At 45.2% G+C, this 16,770-nt stretch overlaps 1 protein-coding gene across 1 annotated transcript in view; it reads left to right on the top strand.

Moving 5' to 3' along the window:
* Positions 1-16,770, top strand: part of IL23R (interleukin 23 receptor) — a 44,776-nt gene that overhangs the window by 9,507 nt on the left and 18,499 nt on the right. The window contains exons 4-7 of the mRNA XM_073357405.1: positions 1,217-1,340; positions 3,630-3,790; positions 4,473-4,618; positions 6,098-6,257. Of these exons, the coding sequence (XP_073213506.1) occupies positions 1,217-1,340; positions 3,630-3,790; positions 4,473-4,618; positions 6,098-6,257 (591 nt within the window). The remainder of the gene's footprint in view (positions 1-1,216; positions 1,341-3,629; positions 3,791-4,472; positions 4,619-6,097; positions 6,258-16,770) is intronic.

Genomic DNA, 16,770 nt, shown 5'->3' with positions numbered 1-16,770 from the left:
CCCTGAGTCAAGTAACAGAAGCGACTTTGTGCATCATTCCAGGCTATACCACCACCTAACTCTTATACAGCACTTTTCAGTGGTAGATTTCAACGCGCTTTACTAGGAGGTCACTACCATTATCCCCATTTTACGTACAGGAAAACTGAGGCACAGAGAGGCAAACTGATGTGCCATAGTTTATTTCCTTCTACACAATCACTAGTATGGGTACCCTGACATGTGGAGTTGAGAGGAGGAAGATGGGGCAGCCAGAGTGTGGAAGGAGTTGGGAATGAGATGGTTTCCTTTCCAAATCCATGCATTTTATGCAGACGTGGCTGCAAAATTTTTAATACTGTTTTGAGTAACATTAAATCCCTCCCCACACTCCAGAGCCCCTCATTGCAGCAGCCACATGAACGCTTCTGCTGGCGGGAGAGCTGCCGTAAGATAGCAGTACAGCTGGATTTACCACCAGTGTCTGCTTGAGTGTGCTGGAAGTCACACATCTGGCCTGGGATTAATAGAGTTTGAGCAGTCTTTGCTTTCAGATCCTTGGCCACCGCCTCTGAGCTTTTGACAGGCTGTCCCCCGCCCCTTCATGCCTACCTTTCTCACTGTACCTATCTGTAAAATAATACTGATCTACCCCACGGAGGTGATAAATCTTTCTAACAAATAAATGCCAAGATGCCCATCCACGTGGTATCTGGCCACACACTGACATGGCTTAAATTGGCTCATTAACATTCTAAATTAGAGGAGAAAACACATTACGTTTCCCTGGTGGCTGTAGCTTTAAGACTGAGTGAAGACTATCTGGACTGTCAGCTAAGGCCCAGATTCACATTTTAAGTGTGTTTCTGGCAGAGTGAATCCCATAGGTGCCAGGAATGCCCTGCCTGCAGCCTGCAAGCTCCATCCTTAGGACAATGAGTTCCAGCATCCCAGCCCAGTGGAAGATTAATTTCATTAATACTAGTGGAGTTTACTTTAAAATTTCAGCTAAAACCCACTATGGAAAGGCACAGAATAACACAATCATCTGATTCTGGTATCAAACAATTATGGGTAAAATGCAGCACGTCTTCATAACTTCTGTTCAAAGATATAGAGCCCTATGTTTAGGTTCTATAGGACATTACAGTTTCAAATGTCTAAATGTCCAGTCATTGGATGAGCTGCCCATTAACTACCTAACTGACGTACATTTGCATATAATCTATCTTTGTAGATCCACCAGACAGTCCGACCAATTTAACTTGTGTCATTTATGAACATTCAGACCACCTCACTTGTGCTTGGGATGCAGGGAAGTACACCTACCTAAGTACTAATTACATTCTCTTCCTGAAGAGGTAAGTCCTGCCTGGACAGCTTCTTGCCATGTTTAGTTGAAAACCAAGAACAATTGAAGTAGAGGGCTCTCTGCAGGGCTTAGAATGTAGCTCTGAGTGTTTCAAAGGAATAAAAGCAAGAGGCTCTCACTGATTCTCTCACTTGCTAGTGTGCTTTGTGGTAAAAGTGCTAATGGTATGGAAAGAAAACAGCAGAACAAACTAGGTTAATTGGGGGCAATGGTTAAGACTGGAGAGCTCTTGTAACCTGAAGTACCAGTATGACTATGCGGTCTAATCGTATGCGGTCAGCGTAACGGCAGCCACAAACCAAGCACGATTATATAAATGTTCTAGTTTTGATGACTGGAAAGACAGAGTGTCCTAGTTACACTTTCTAGAACACCACCTTACAGATCTCTTCAGGTGAACTGCCTTGTGTATATGGCTAGCTCTCACTTAACGCAAATGAGGTGGTGTTTAGGATTTAAATCTTTTAAGACCTAGGTTTCTGCTCAGTGTTGTAATTACTTGTCTAATCAGTGCTATTTGGCTCATAGTTGAGCATGTGTTTCTAGTCAAACCTAAACCGAGAATGTAAAACAAAAGCCAGCTTTCTACTCAATGGGCCTGAGCCATCACTGTGTTATGTTACTTGTATGCCGACGTATCTCATGCTCATAGAACTCCATGGACTTACCCCTCTGTAAAACTGGAGTAGTGACAGTGGGAGAAAAGGGCCCCGTGCTCTGTTGGGAGGTGCTAGACAGCATTAATTATCTGTAACACTTAGCCTTCCCAACAAGATCAGGGCCCCATTGTGCTAGGGATTGTACAAACACAGTATAGCTACACTGAAATCGGAGGGGCAATTGCAGCTCTGGTGCAGACATCTGCACTGTATCTTTACTCTAGCTAGCAAAGGTAATAAGAGCCGTGAAGACACGGTGACACAGTCAGCGTTGCAGGCTAGCATTACTGGTACGTACCCAGAGTTCCAGGCAGGCTTGTACAGCCGGCTCTGGGGTCCATGCCACTGTGTCTTCACTGCTATTTTTAGCTGTGCTAGCTAGATTACAGCTTGGGTAGGCATACTCATTCTAGCTTTAATCACACCTCCAATTATAGTGTAGACATGCACATAGCAAGAGATAGTTTCCTGCCCCAAAGATCTTACAATCTAAACAGACAAGACAGATAAAGGATGAAAAGGAAAATAATATCCCCATTTTACAGATGAGACACAGAGAGGTTAAGTAACTTGCCTTAGGTCACACAGGAAGTTTGTGGCAGAGCCAGGAATTGAACCCAGCCCTCTAGAGTTCCATCCTCTTTCGATAGCGTACACATACTCATGAAACTTAACAGCAGAGAGAAAACTGACCTCCCGCAGATTAATCAAAAGACTGTGGATTGGAAAGTGAGAAATAGGCAAGTCAGAAACAGAAGGGTGGGGTGGAAAAGGAAGGAAATATAGAGTAAAGCTCCCACCCTCAAATGTATGGCATGTATATGTTTCTATTTGTCAGTAAGGACCCACTGTCCAGAGATCGTATCAAGTTGTTTAACCAGCCCTGTAAGAGGTCTTGAGATGCTATAATCTACCACAATGTCTTGAGACAGTAAAGCAACAATTTAAATAAATGCTAAAATACTGTAGTGTTTACTGCAGAATTCTTCCTCATTGCTTAGCTCTCACCTGTCAATTTGGACCTTTCTAAGTAGATCCATGAAAACTAAATACACCAGGTTCTATTTTATTCAGAAAAAACAACACTGTCAGTACAAAGATTCACAAAAAAGTATCCAGTGAATGAGAAATCACCGTCTTTCCTTTTGTTTAGAATTCTGGACATGGATGGCAAAATGAGAAATAATGGGGTTATGATGCAATGAAGTAGTAGGAAAAGAGGCTACTACAACAGTATCAATTTGGCAATGGTATATATTGCTAAGGAAAAAAGTGGCATCACTAGCCCGACAGTCGTCCTATTTGGTCTGGGTGACCAGCTGGGGATTGTTCGGGAATGTAGGAGACTGCCACAGTGCAGGAGGATCAATTTATTATCATACCACTGATCTTAAATGAGCTGCTGGGCTGCATTTGCAGCAGGAGATAAGACTGACAAAACCGTTGTAACAATGTGGTGGCCCTACCATCCCCATTCTCGCGGATTTTTGTTTTTAAATTATATTGGTTTAAACTGGCTTTTGTGCTGTCTCTTTCCTTGCTTCATTGAAGTCAATGACAAAATTCCCATTGACTTGAATGGGGCCCGGAATTTACCCCGGTGCTTTTTGCTTTTTTAGTTTACAGACAGAGGAGGAGAAAGCATTTCCTTCAAATGCATCGCTCAACGTTTCATTGAGCAAATTACAAGGAGGCAAACTGTATTCTATTTGGGTCCAAGCCAAAAACGACCTAGGCACAGCACATTCGGATCATCTGCAAGTTAACCTTGAGGATTTAGGTAACATGTGGTATCTCAGTAATGGCTTTGAAAGCAGGTTGTAATATGTATGAACTAAAATAAACCCTAAACAAAGTGATAAAATCTACATCTAGATGGATGTGCAGTACTGAAGATTTCTGAGCGCATCGGTGATAAATTGATAGAGTGCTGTTTAACATTAGGGAACCAGCTGCTGATGTACATTTTGATACACTGTCTTATGGCCCTCTCTTATTTGTTCTTCTCAGGTTGGTCTGTAGTATTTTCCATCAATATTCTTTCACTGGTCAGTATGCTCTCTCCTTAGTTTTTTGCGATGTGCTGGATTTGAGTAAAGTACTTTGACATTGAGGCTCACAAAGCCTGTGATTTGGTAGTACGTTCCAATTACAGCAAGTCTCATACTGCCTGTCTGTTAGTTCCAACTTTAAATTCCCAGTGTACATTAATGAAAGTATAAAACTGATTAATGGAGAGTTATCTTTAACTGACAGTGAAATTGTCCAGCGATTTTTCTCTGACGGGGCTTTTTAGCAGGTTAAACTGAAAAATCAAGATATATTTCTCCCAGGAGAAAACAGATCTCCTCTGTAGTAAAGTGTATTAAAAAATCATTATAGCAGAGCCTAACAGTGATAGACTGGCACCGTTTTCTTCATGGGCTCAGAATAGATTCACCATTCTTTTGTCTCTCTTCTAGTGATACCAGCTACACCTGTTGTCACAAATGTTGAAACTACAGACAGCTCAGCACCGAAAACCCTGCTCCGCTGGAAAAAGCAAACATCCATGAAGAACGTATACTGTGAAGAGAGATACAAAGCACTGGCAGACCAAACTTGGCATGTGAGGCACCCTTTTTCCGACTACATAACATGGGCCTGCTGCTGTTCCCATTGACATCAATGGCAAAACTCCCACTACGTTCAGTGGGAGCAGAATTGGGCCCTGCGTGAAAGATTGCTGGGCTGGATTATTGATACCAATTCTCTGGCGTTTTTCCATGCAGTCATTTGCTGTATTCAAATATGGAGAGGAGGACGTCTATGAAACAAGGATTTGCAAGCGATTGCATATCCTCCTTACAGACATAATAGCACCATAACAACAAGGGTATTTGGAGGGGTTGTTTTTAAAACATTTTAAAATTAACTAAGTACTTGTAAAAGGTGCAAAGCTACTAATCCTGGAGACTGAAGTCTTCTGTTTATTCAGACAGGTACAGCAGTGGCAGGATGGTGAAAGCTTCTTTGCACTATCCTGTTTGTGTGCATCAAACCTAACCTAGAGACACCTCTTCTGAGGGGTACTCTAAGATTTTCCACTGAAACTCCTACCAGGAGTCAATTAGTGATGTTGGTTTTGTGTGTGGACTTGTCCACTCACACCTGGACTGAGACCACCTCGTCGCTTCACATACACTCTCAAACAGCCATGAGATTACTAACTACATTAGGGCATTTGTAATTTAGGCTGGATTCGAACAGGTAATTTGGAAGGGAGAGGCTCCAACTGAACTATTCAGTAACACCCACTCACTGCCACGTGCAGATTTGCATTGCTTTGTAACTCAAATTAATTTACCTCTGTACTTGCAGAATTCTTTAGATAAACCCTATACTAAGCAAAGGAAAATTAACGCAATATTCAAGATATTTCCCAGTGTTACAGTTTAATTTAAATCACTTCCAAAATGACCAACTGAGCTAGAAAAGCCACTCATACCAGAATAAGAGTGTCCGCCAGGGGAATTATACCAGAATAACTATTGCAGATTAAATTCACACCATCATACTGGTATAATGTCCCATGTAGAAGATCCCTAAGAGATGAGACTGCTTTTGTAGGTCAGTTTAACATCAGCTTGTTAGGTCTCTATTGTGCCCCGCCTCTGATTGACCGTGCAAAAGGGCCAGGGTGTATGTGGAGAATTTTATCCACCCCTCACACCCTGCCAGAGGGACGGGGCACAATCCCAATCCCTCCATTTGGGGGAGCACTGCTTCCTCCTGACACCCCCAGAGGTGCAAACCCAGCCAGAACAGATAAGGAGGACAGAGGGCCATGGCCACGCCCCCCTCCACATTGGTATGAGGAGCTGGCCATGAACACAGCTCTAGGCTAAGGCACGGAGCAGTGCCCACATTGATCCTGCACTCCTAGGCACTCTAGGGAGGCTGGGGCCTACTCCCTCAGGGCTAGGCCACTTGGGCAGGGATTGTTATAACATTATTAATAGGTGCCAGGACATGTTTCTGAAAGAATATCTAATTTCATGAGGCTAGTTAGTACAGCTTGGAAAGTTATATTGTTTGTCAATTTTAGATGAAAGAATGGGACATAAATGTGACAAGAGGGCCACACACAGACTACATCCTGGAGTCGAACACAGAGTATGAGTTTCAAGTGAGATGCCGATTAATTCTTGCCAAAAGCTATTGGAGTGGATGGAGTGAGCCCTTTATTTACACAACCCCAGAAGCAGGTGAGTTCACACCCAGGCTTACAAGAGGATTTCTCCATCTCTTGCTGTCATGCATCACTTTTTCTCATTTTTTAAAAACTTTGAATGAGATCACCCCCTTGTTTGGGGCAATTGTCAAAGGGAGTGGAATGGTGCAGGCTTCCAGTTACCCTGCTATTGGAACATGGAGGAATCAGTGGACTGTCAGGTGTACCTTACTGGAGCAGCAGGGTTCAAAAAAGAACTAGATAAATGCATGGAGGACAGGTCCATCAATGGCGATTAGCCAGGATGGGCAGGGATGGTGTTCCCAGCCTCTATTTGCCAGAAGCTAGGAATGGGTGATATGGGGGTGGATCACTTGATGATTACCTGTTCTGTTCATTCCCTCTGAGGCACCTGGCATTGGCCACTGTTGGAAGACAGGATACTGGGTTAGATGGACCTTTGGTCTGACCCAGTATGACCATTCTTATGTTCAGATTCACTGGTCAGCGCATGCCAGCTGGAAGTCTAGCCATTCCAGACCTCTGCTGGCTCATCAGAGTCCCTTTGGGCCAGGGTGTAAGGAATGGGAATGTTAGCTGGGCCCACCTCTTAGTGCTCTTAATCACTGATGAGAAATCCTGTCTCTGTGCTAAGGTGGTGATAAAGAATGCTCCTTACATCTTCTTCCACCTTAATCCAACAAAGAAACCAGGGTTTGTCCCTTACCATGTAAAACAGGAATGTAGCATTTGATTTTCTAATCAGACTAAATGTAAAAAAATAGTCACTTAAGCCATGCCCTGTGTCACGGTTCCTCCCCCACTCTGAACTCTAGGGTACAGATGTGGGGACCTGCATGAAAAACCTCCTAAGCTTATCTTTACCAGCTTAGGTCAAAACTTCCCCAAGGTACAAAATATTACACCTTGGACTGGCCGCTACCACCACCAAACTAATACTGGTTACTGGGGAAGAGCTGTTTGGACGCGTCCTTCCCCCCAAAATACTTCCCAAAACCTTGCACCCCACTTCCTGGACAAGGTTTGGTAAAAAGCCTCACCAATTTGCCTAGGTGACTACAGACCCAGACCCTTGGATCTTAAGAACACTGAACAATCCTCCCAACACTTGCACTCCCCCTTTCCTGGGAAATGTTGGATAAAAAGCCTCACCAATTTGCATAGGTGACCACAGACCCAAACCCTTGGATCTGAGAACAATGAAAAAGCATTCAGTGTTTTACAAGAAGACTTTTAATAAAAAATAGAAGTAAATAGAAATAAAGAAATCCCCCCTGTAAAATTAGGATGGTAGATATCTTACAGGGTAATTAGATTCAAAACATAGAGAACCCCTCTAGGCAAAACCTTAAGTTACAAAAAAGATGCACAGACAGAAATAGTTATTCTATTCAGCACAATTCTTTTCTCAGCCATTTAAAGAAATCATAATCTAACACATACCTAGCTAGATTACTTACTAAAAGTTCTAAGACTCCATTCCTGTTCTGTCCCCGGCCAAGACGACTACAGACAGACACAGACCCCTTGTTTCTCTCCCTCCTCCCAGCTTTTGAAAGTATCTTGTCTCCTCATTGGTCATTTTGGTCAGGTGCCAGTGAGGTTACCTTTAGCTTCTTAACCCTTTACAGGTGAGAGGAGCTTTCCCCTGGCCAGGAGGGATTTCAAAGGGGTTTACCCTTCCCTTTATATTTATGACACGCCCCCCAAATCTCAGCTAGGGTGAAACACTGGCTGGGATTTCTTCCTGGAGCTCTAGGAAAACAGAGTTAATAAGACACATGCATCTCTAAATATACTACCAAGTACATAAAGACTAACAATATTTTCCACATCTCAAGGACGATTTTAACCAGTTGATTCTGGGAAACTTTCACGGGAGAGTGCATCAGCCACTTTGTTAGAAGCTCCTGAGATGTGTTGGATGTCGAAATCAAAATCTTGGAGAGCTAAACTCCACCGAAGAAGTTTTTTGTTAGTTTCTTTGACGGTGTGAAGCCACTTTAGTGCAGCATGGTCGGTTTGCAGGTGGAAACGCCGTCCCCAAACATATGGGCGTAGCTTTTCCAGAGCGTAGACAATGGCATAACATTCTTTTTCAGTGACTGACCAGTTGCTTTCCCTCTCAGACAGTTTTTTGCTGAGAAACACGACAGGGTGGAATTCTTGATCAGGTCCTTTCTGCATTAAAACTGCTCCCACACCACGCTCGGATGCATCTGTGGTTACTAGGAACGGTTTGTCAAAGTCTGGGGCCCTTAGTACAGGGTCAGACATGAGTGTCGCTTTAAGCTTGTTAAAGGCCTTCTGACACTTTCCGGTCCACTGAACAGCATTTGGCTGTTTCTTTTTGGTTAGGTCTGTCAGTGGGGCAGCGATTTGGCTGTAGTGCGGTACAAATTGTCTGCAGTAACCGGCCAAGCCTAAGAAGGATTGAACCTGTTTCTTTGACTTTGGGACAGGCCACTTTTGGATAGCATCCACTTTGGCCTGTAGGGGGCTGATAGTTCCTTGACCCACCTGGTGTCCAAGGTAAGTCACTCTGTTTAGGCCTATTTGACACTTCTTAGCCTTAACAGTTAGTCCTGCCTCCCTTATGCGCTCAAGGACTTTTTGTAGATGTTCCAGGTGGTCTGCCCAGGAATCCGAAAATATGGCCACATCGTCAAGGTAGGCGACTGCATATTCTCCTAATCCCGCTAGGAGACCATCTACAAGTCTTTGGAAAGTGGCGGGTGCATTTCGCAGCCCGAAAGGGAGTACATTAAATTCATACAGCCCGAGATGTGTGATGAAGGCTGACCTTTCCTTGGCAGATTCATCTAGCAGTACCTGCCAGTACCCCTTGGTTAAGTCCAAGGTAGAAATGAACTGGGTCCGTCCCAGTTTCTCTAATAGTTCATCAGTGCGTGGCATTGGATAGTTGTCTGGGCGAGTTACAGCATTTAGCTTACGGTAGTCCACGCAAAAACGTATTTCCCCATCTGGTTTGGGAACTAGAACCACTGGAGATGCCCATGCACTTTCAGAGGGGCGGATTACACCCATCTGTAACATATCCTGGATCTCCCGTTCTATAGCAGTTTTAGCTTGAGGAGACACCCGGTAAGGTTGGACCCTAATTGGGTGAGCATTACCTGTGTCAATGGAGTGGTATGCCCGTTCAGTCAGTCCTGGGGTGGCTGAGAACGTTGGCGCGTAGCTAGGGCACAGCTCCTGGATCTGCTGTCGCTGCATACGCCCAAGGGTCATGAAGAGGTTCACCTCTTCCACACCACCAGCACATTTCCCTTCGTAATAGACACCTTCTGGCCACTCAGCGTCGTCTCCTCCCTGGGCTGTAAACTGACAAACCTTTAATTCTCTGGAATAAAAGGGCTTTAGAGAATTAATATGATACACCTTAGGCTTTCGGTTGGAGGTGGGGAATGCTATGAGATAATTAACAGCTCCCAGGCGCTCCTGGACCACGAATGGCCCTTCCCACGATGCTTCCATTTTATGGGCCTGGAGCGCCTTTAAGACCATGACCTGGTCTCCTACTTTGAAGGAACGCTCTCTGGCATGTTTATCATACCAGGCTTTTTGCTCTTTTTGAGCATCCTGTAAGTTTTCTCTAGCAAGGGCTAAAGAGGTTCGGAGGGTGTTTTGTAGGTTGGTTACAAAGTCCAGAATGTTAGTTCCTGGAGAAGGTGTAAATCCCTCCCATTGCTGCTTCACCAACTGCAATGGCCCCTTAACCTCACGGCCATATACAAGTTCAAATGGGGAAAACCCTAAACTGGGATGTGGTACAGCTCTGTAGGCAAAGAGCAACTGCTGCAATACTAGGTCCCAATCATTGGAGTGCTCATTTACGAATTTACGTATCATGGCCCCCAAAGTTCCATTAAACTTCTCCACCATGCCATTTGTTTGATGATGGTAAGGAGTGGCAACCAAGTGATTTACCCCATGAGCTTCCCAAAGGTTTTTCATAGTTCCTGCCAGGAAATTAGTCCCTGCATCTGTGAGGATGTCGGAGGGCCAACCTACCCTGGCAAAAATGTCTGCTAGTGCCTGGCACACACTTTTAGCCCTGGTGTTGTTTAGAGCTACTGCTTCCGGCCATCGGGTGGCAAAATCCATGAAAGTCAGTATGTACTGCTTTCCTCTGGGTGTCTTTTTCGGAAAAGGACCCAGAATATCCACAGCTACTCGCTGAAATGGAACTTCAATGATGGGGAGTGGCTGGAGAGGAGCTTTGACCTGGTCTTGGGGTTTTCCCACTCTTTGGCACACCTCACAAGACTGGACATAGGTAGAAACATCCTTGCCCATTCCCTCCCAGTGGAATGACCCCCCCAAATGGTCTTTGGTCCTGTTCACCCCAGCATGGCCACTAGGGTGATCATGGGCTAAGCTCAAGAGCTTGGCCCGGTATTTAGTTGGAACTACCAACTGTCTCTGAGGATGCCAGTCTTCCTGGTGTCCCCCAGAAAGAGTTTCCTTGTATAAAAGTCCTCTTTCTACAACAAACCTGGATCGATTAGAAGAGCTGAGAGGCGGTGGGTTGCTCCGTGCCGCCGTCCACGCTCTCTGGAGGCTTTCATCTGCTTCCTGTTCAGTCTGGAACTGTTCCCTTGATGCTGGAGACATCAGTTCCTCATTGGATTGTGGACCTAGGCTTGGTCCCTCTGGAAGCGATATAGAGGATGGAGCTGCTTCTGTTGACTGTGAACCGCTCTCCGCTGGTGCACTATGTTGGGATTCAGGCTCCGGCTGAGCCTCTTGGGTAGGGTTATCGGCTGCTGCCAGTTCAGGTTCGGTGGGGCCCTCTGGTGTTGAGGTTGCAAGTACTGGATTCAGTGCTGACACGGGGTCTGGTGTTGGTTGTTCAGCTGGTTCCGGTTCTGGGACTGGTTCCGTCTGGGTCTCTGGGACTGGATCCACTACTGCTGTTGCAGACATTGGCCTGGGGTCCGGGTCCATCACCTCTGACCGGGTTCTGATAGAAGTTTCCGGAACAGAGCTAGGCCTCACGGCTTGTTTAGCCTGGCTGCGGGTGACTGTTCCCACCCTCTTGGCCTGCTTCACATGATTGGCCAAGTCTTCCCCCAACAGCATGGGGATGGGATAATCATCATAGACTGCAAAAGTCCACATTCCTGACCAGCCCTTGTACTGGACAGGCAACTTGGCTGTAGGCAAATTGAAAGAGTTGGACTTGAAGGGTTGAATCGTCACTTGGATCTCTGGGTTGATTAAATTGGGGTCCACTAAGGAAGCATGGATAGCTGACACTTGTGCTCCGGTGTCCCTCCACGCGGTGACCTTCTTCCCGCCCACACTCACAGTTTCCCTCCGCTCCAAGGGTATCTGGGAGGTATCTGGGCCTGTGGACCTCTGGTGTGATTCCGGTGCAATGAACTGTAATCTGTTGGGGTTCTTGGGGCAGTTGGCCTTTACATGCCCCAGCTCGTTACATTTAAAACATCGTCCAGCTGACGGGTCACCGGGGCGAGGTGGGTTGCTGGAGAACGGGGTGGTGGGACGATAAGGGGTCTGGAGGGTTCTTTGGGAGGTAGGTGGGGCTTTGGGCGGCCCCCGGTAATAGGGTGTGGTCTGGGGTGGTCCCTTCTGGTCTCCGCTCCAACTGCGACCAGTTTTCTTCTTCTCTGCCACCTCCACCCATCTGGCTCCAATCTCTCCTGCCTCGATTACAGTTTTGGGTTTCCCATCTAGGATGTATCTTTCTATTTCCTCAGGAACACCCTCTAAGAATTGTTCCATTTGCATTAGGAAGGGCAAATTTACTGGAGATTCAACACTTGCTCCTGATATCCAGGCATCCCAATGTTCCACAATGTGGTAGGCATGTCGGGTAAATGACAGGTCTGGTTTCCACCTTAGGGCTCGGAACCTCCGACGAGACTGCTCGGGTGTTATCCCCATTCTGACTCTCGCCTTGGATTTAAACAGTTCATACTTGTTCATATGTTCTTTAGGCATTTCAGCTGCCACCTCAGCTAAGGGTCCACTGAGCTGCGGCCTCAGCTCTACCATGTATTGGTCAGTAGAGATGTTGTACCCAAGGCAGGCCCTTTCGAAGTTTTCTAAGAAGGCCTCAGTATCATCACCTGCCTTGTAGGTGGGGAACTTTCTGGGATGGGAAGTGGTACCTGGAGAAGGATTGCTAGGGTTTGTTGGTATATTCTGCTGGGCCTTTATCCTCTCCATCTCCTCCACATGCTTCCTTGCCTCCATTTCCCTCTTGTGGGCAGCCTCCTGTACCTCGTTCTCCAGCCGCATGAGTTCTATCTGTCTTTCATGTTCCCTTTGTTTTTCCTCAGCCTGAAATTTGGCTAATTCCAGCTGTAGTCGAGCCGAGGATTTGGCCATTCTAACCTCTCTGTTTTTAACTAACTTTACACCCGAGGTTTAGAAATAAACAAGCAAAACTTGGCTGTAAAATTTTGCTGTGCTGGAATAGAATACCTATTCTCTGATAGTGATTGTCAGCCTACAGAAAAAGACAATTCCCTTGTCTCTGCTCTGGGCCCAAATTAAAGCAAAAAACCTCCAACTACTTGGAAACCTGCTTACCCAGCCCAAAGAAAAAAAAATTTCTTTTCAAACCTGTGCTCCTTGTAAAACAAAAAAAAAATCAAAATCCTAAAAAAAACCCTGCCACTTTGTCTCCAGGCAAATGGGTAGAGCACACACCCCCTATTTACTTTTAGGAAGAAAAGAAAAAAAAACCTCTGGGTTGGAAGACTGTGAATTTCCCTGCAGGAGTTAAGTACCCTGCCTCCAGGCAAAGAAAACCTGCAATTCACAAGATAATCCCCTTTTGTCTCTGCTTGGCCACAAAGCAGAGAGAAACCAAGCTGCTTTCAGTTTCAAAGCTGCCTTCTGGACTTCCTAAAAATTCCTTTTTAAAATCTGTATTTCTAGTTCAAAAAATCTCAACTGGATCTCAAAATGATTTCAGGTTAATCCCACCACTGTGCCACCATGTCACGGTTCCTCCCCCACTCTGAACTCTAGGGTACAGATGTGGGGACCTGCATGAAAAACCTCCTAAGCTTATCTTTACCAGCTTAGGTCAAAACTTCCCCAAGGTACAAAATATTACACCTTGGACTGGCCGCTACCACCACCAAACTAATACTGGTTACTGGGGAAGAGCTGTTTGGACGCGTCCTTCCCCCCAAAATACTTCCCAAAACCTTGCACCCCACTTCCTGGACAAGGTTTGGTAAAAAGCCTCACCAATTTGCCTAGGTGACTACAGACCCAGACCCTTGGATCTTAAGAACACTGAACAATCCTCCCAACACTTGCACTCCCCCTTTCCTGGGAAATGTTGGATAAAAAGCCTCACCAATTTGCATAGGTGACCACAGACCCAAACCCTTGGATCTGAGAACAATGAAAAAGCATTCAGTGTTTTACAAGAAGACTTTTAATAAAAAATAGAAGTAAATAGAAATAAAGAAATCCCCCCTGTAAAATTAGGATGGTAGATATCTTACAGGGTAATTAGATTCAAAACATAGAGAACCCCTCTAGGCAAAACCTTAAGTTACAAAAAAGATACACAGACAGAAATAGTTATTCTATTCAGCACAATTCTTTTCTCAGCCATTTAAAGAAATCATAATCTAACACATACCTAGCTAGATTACTTACTAAAAGTTCTAAGACTCCATTCCTGTTCTGTCCCCGGCCAAGACGACTACAGACAGACACAGACCCCTTGTTTCTCTCCCTCCTCCCAGCTTTTGAAAGTATCTTGTCTCCTCATTGGTCATTTTGGTCAGGTGCCAGCGAGGTTACCTTTAGCTTCTTAACCCTTTACAGGTGAGAGGAGCTTTCCCCTGGCCAGGAGGGATTTCAAAGGGGTTTACCCTTCCCTTTATATTTATGACACCCTGTGTGACAATCTCTCTTGCTACAAACACTTCCCATTCCTCCTGGTTGGCAAGCTACAGGGGAATAAAGGCCCACTGTAAAGATATTTATGATGGCATGTGACACATCATTTCCCACTTGAAAGCATAAAAGGTACATTTTTTAAGAAGGGCTGAGGTGCAACCTCCCTTTTGACAGCTGTAGTTAAGTAGCTAGAGATGCAAGTACCCAGGTTTGCACCTGGGATTCAAACACATGCGCAAAAATACAAATACAAGTGTATCTGCAAAGAAGAGATTGACTTTTTGTAATCTTTGGGCTTTAACCTTTTCTGACATTTAACCAATCAGGATAGATGTCATTAGAATAGTTAGTGCCATTTTTTAAATGACTCAGTCAATGGAGACACAAGGTGGGCGAGGTAATATCTTGTATTGGGCCAACTTCTGTTGGTGAAAGAGACAAGCTTTTGAGCTACACAGCGCTCTTCTTCAGGTCATTTGTAACTCAAAAACTTGCCTCTTTCTCCAACACAAGATTTTACCTCATCCACTTTGTCTCTAATATCCTGGGGCCAACATGGCTTCGACAACACTACAAACAACATCAGTCAAAGGAGACAGCATCTCTAATAGTTAAAGTAGGAGATTTGGAGTCAGGATATCACAATTGTGTTCCTGGCTTTGACAATGACTTAGGCAATCATTTAAACCTCTCTGCGCCTCAGTGTACATACCTGCTAGATGGGTACAATACTCATCTACCTCATAGGGTCATTATGAGCCTTAACGTATATAAAGATCTTCACATGAAAGGCATTGATATGTGCACAGAGTATCAGTGCTAGTTACTGTCCTGTGTTTTAAACTGAGCTAGTAAAATAATTGCTGTACCCATTCTGCCTTTGCTCTAATGCAGCTGGCATCAGCCCTAGCCAATGCACTGTGACACCTTTCCTCAGATCACTGCCTCCTACCCATGGCACATGCAGGAATGATACAGCAGCACCATCCAAAGCTTGAGCCAAAGCCACTGCCGTCAAAGGGAAACTTTCCATTTACTTAATTAGGCTTTGGATCAGGCCCCTGATTAGCATCTCATTACTGGATATAATTTTTCAAAGATACCATGAGTACTTCCATCCAGGGAGGATAGATGAACCATGGTAGAACTCACACACTGGTCATAAAGGCACTATGCTACTTACCTGTTTGCAGCGTGCCTCATCTTTGAAAGTACAACAGAGGCTATTTCCTGGTATATCAACCGCATAATTAATTTGATCCTATTCTTATGCCGAGTTGGATTATTCAGTCATTCTATGTGCTCTGCTGTCGTGCAGAGTGCCACTTGATTCTGAACAGAATGATAAATTAACCCCCCTATCCTGCAAACACACCCCAGTAACTTCCCACATGTTAGCATAAGCAAACGCCCCACAAATTGATGGGCAAATGGAGTTAACAGCACATCTAGGAAAGAAGTGGTCTCGCAGCAGTGTTTTGCTGGTGCCCTCTGCTGGCTAATTCTGGGTCTGGCATTGTCAGTAGCCAGAAAGCTTGCTGGTTGATTTCTGCTTCCATCTAGAGGTGATGTATCACCAACTGTTATAGGAGCAGACGTCTCGACTCTTCCTGGAACCGTCCTGATTCCAGCCCCACACAGTGGTGTGATGCCTGCTCTGCCTCTACCCCTGTTGATCGGGGCATTTGAGATTCTGTTTTAATAACGCAGTCACAGGGTTGGTTGGTTACATTTGCATTTACATACATTCCTCTGCAGGGGGTGGGCTTTGTATTAATTTCCTTCAACTCCCCTTCACATAGGGACCCTACTCAATGGGAAATGGCTTTCTCACAACCACCAGATGCCTCACAAAATATCCCATCTCCCCTTTGAGAGAGAAGGTTCTAATGTTCCGGCAGCCTCTGCTTTCTCCTGAGCTCCACCCACCTCCACTTTGGCCACATCAGGTATTCTGTGACATTCTTGGAGAAAATGCAGTTGTATCTTAGGACTTGGCTATAGACAATGGATCGTGTGATGTGTCCTGGATGGAAGCTGGAGGCATGTAGATAAGAATAGTGGTCAGTAGGTTTCAGGAATGGGGTGGTGTTTATGTGACCATCACTTATTTGCACTGTAGTGTCCAGGAAGTAGATCTCTTGTGTTGGCTGGTCCAAGCTGAGGTTGATGGTGGGGTGGCCAGCTGGAATTCTTCAAGGGCCTCCTTTCTGTGGGTCCATATGATGAAAATGTCATCAATGTAGTGCAAGTAGAGGAGGGGCACTAGGGGACGAGAGCTGAGGAAGCATTGTTCTAAGTCAGCCATAAAAATGTTGGCATGCTATGGGGCCATGCGGGTACCCATAGCAGTGCCACTGACTTGAAGGTATAAGTTGTCCCCAAATCTGAAATGGTTGTGGGTGAGGAGAAAGTTACAAAGCTCAGCCACCAGGTGTGCTGTGGCCTCATCAGGGATACTATTCCTGATGGCTTGTAGTCCATCCTTGTGTGGAATATTGGTGTAAAGAGCTTCTACATCCATGGTGGCCAGGATGGTGTTTTCAGGAAGATCACCAAGGCATTGTAGTTTCCTTAGGAAGTCAACGAAGATAGCTAGGAGTGCT

The sequence above is a fragment of the Lepidochelys kempii genome, chromosome 8 (genome assembly GCF_965140285.1).
Source record: "Lepidochelys kempii isolate rLepKem1 chromosome 8, rLepKem1.hap1, whole genome shotgun sequence".
NCBI classification, from domain to species: domain Eukaryota; kingdom Metazoa; phylum Chordata; order Testudines; family Cheloniidae; genus Lepidochelys; species Lepidochelys kempii.
This window is presented reverse-complemented; position numbering and strand designations above follow the sequence as displayed.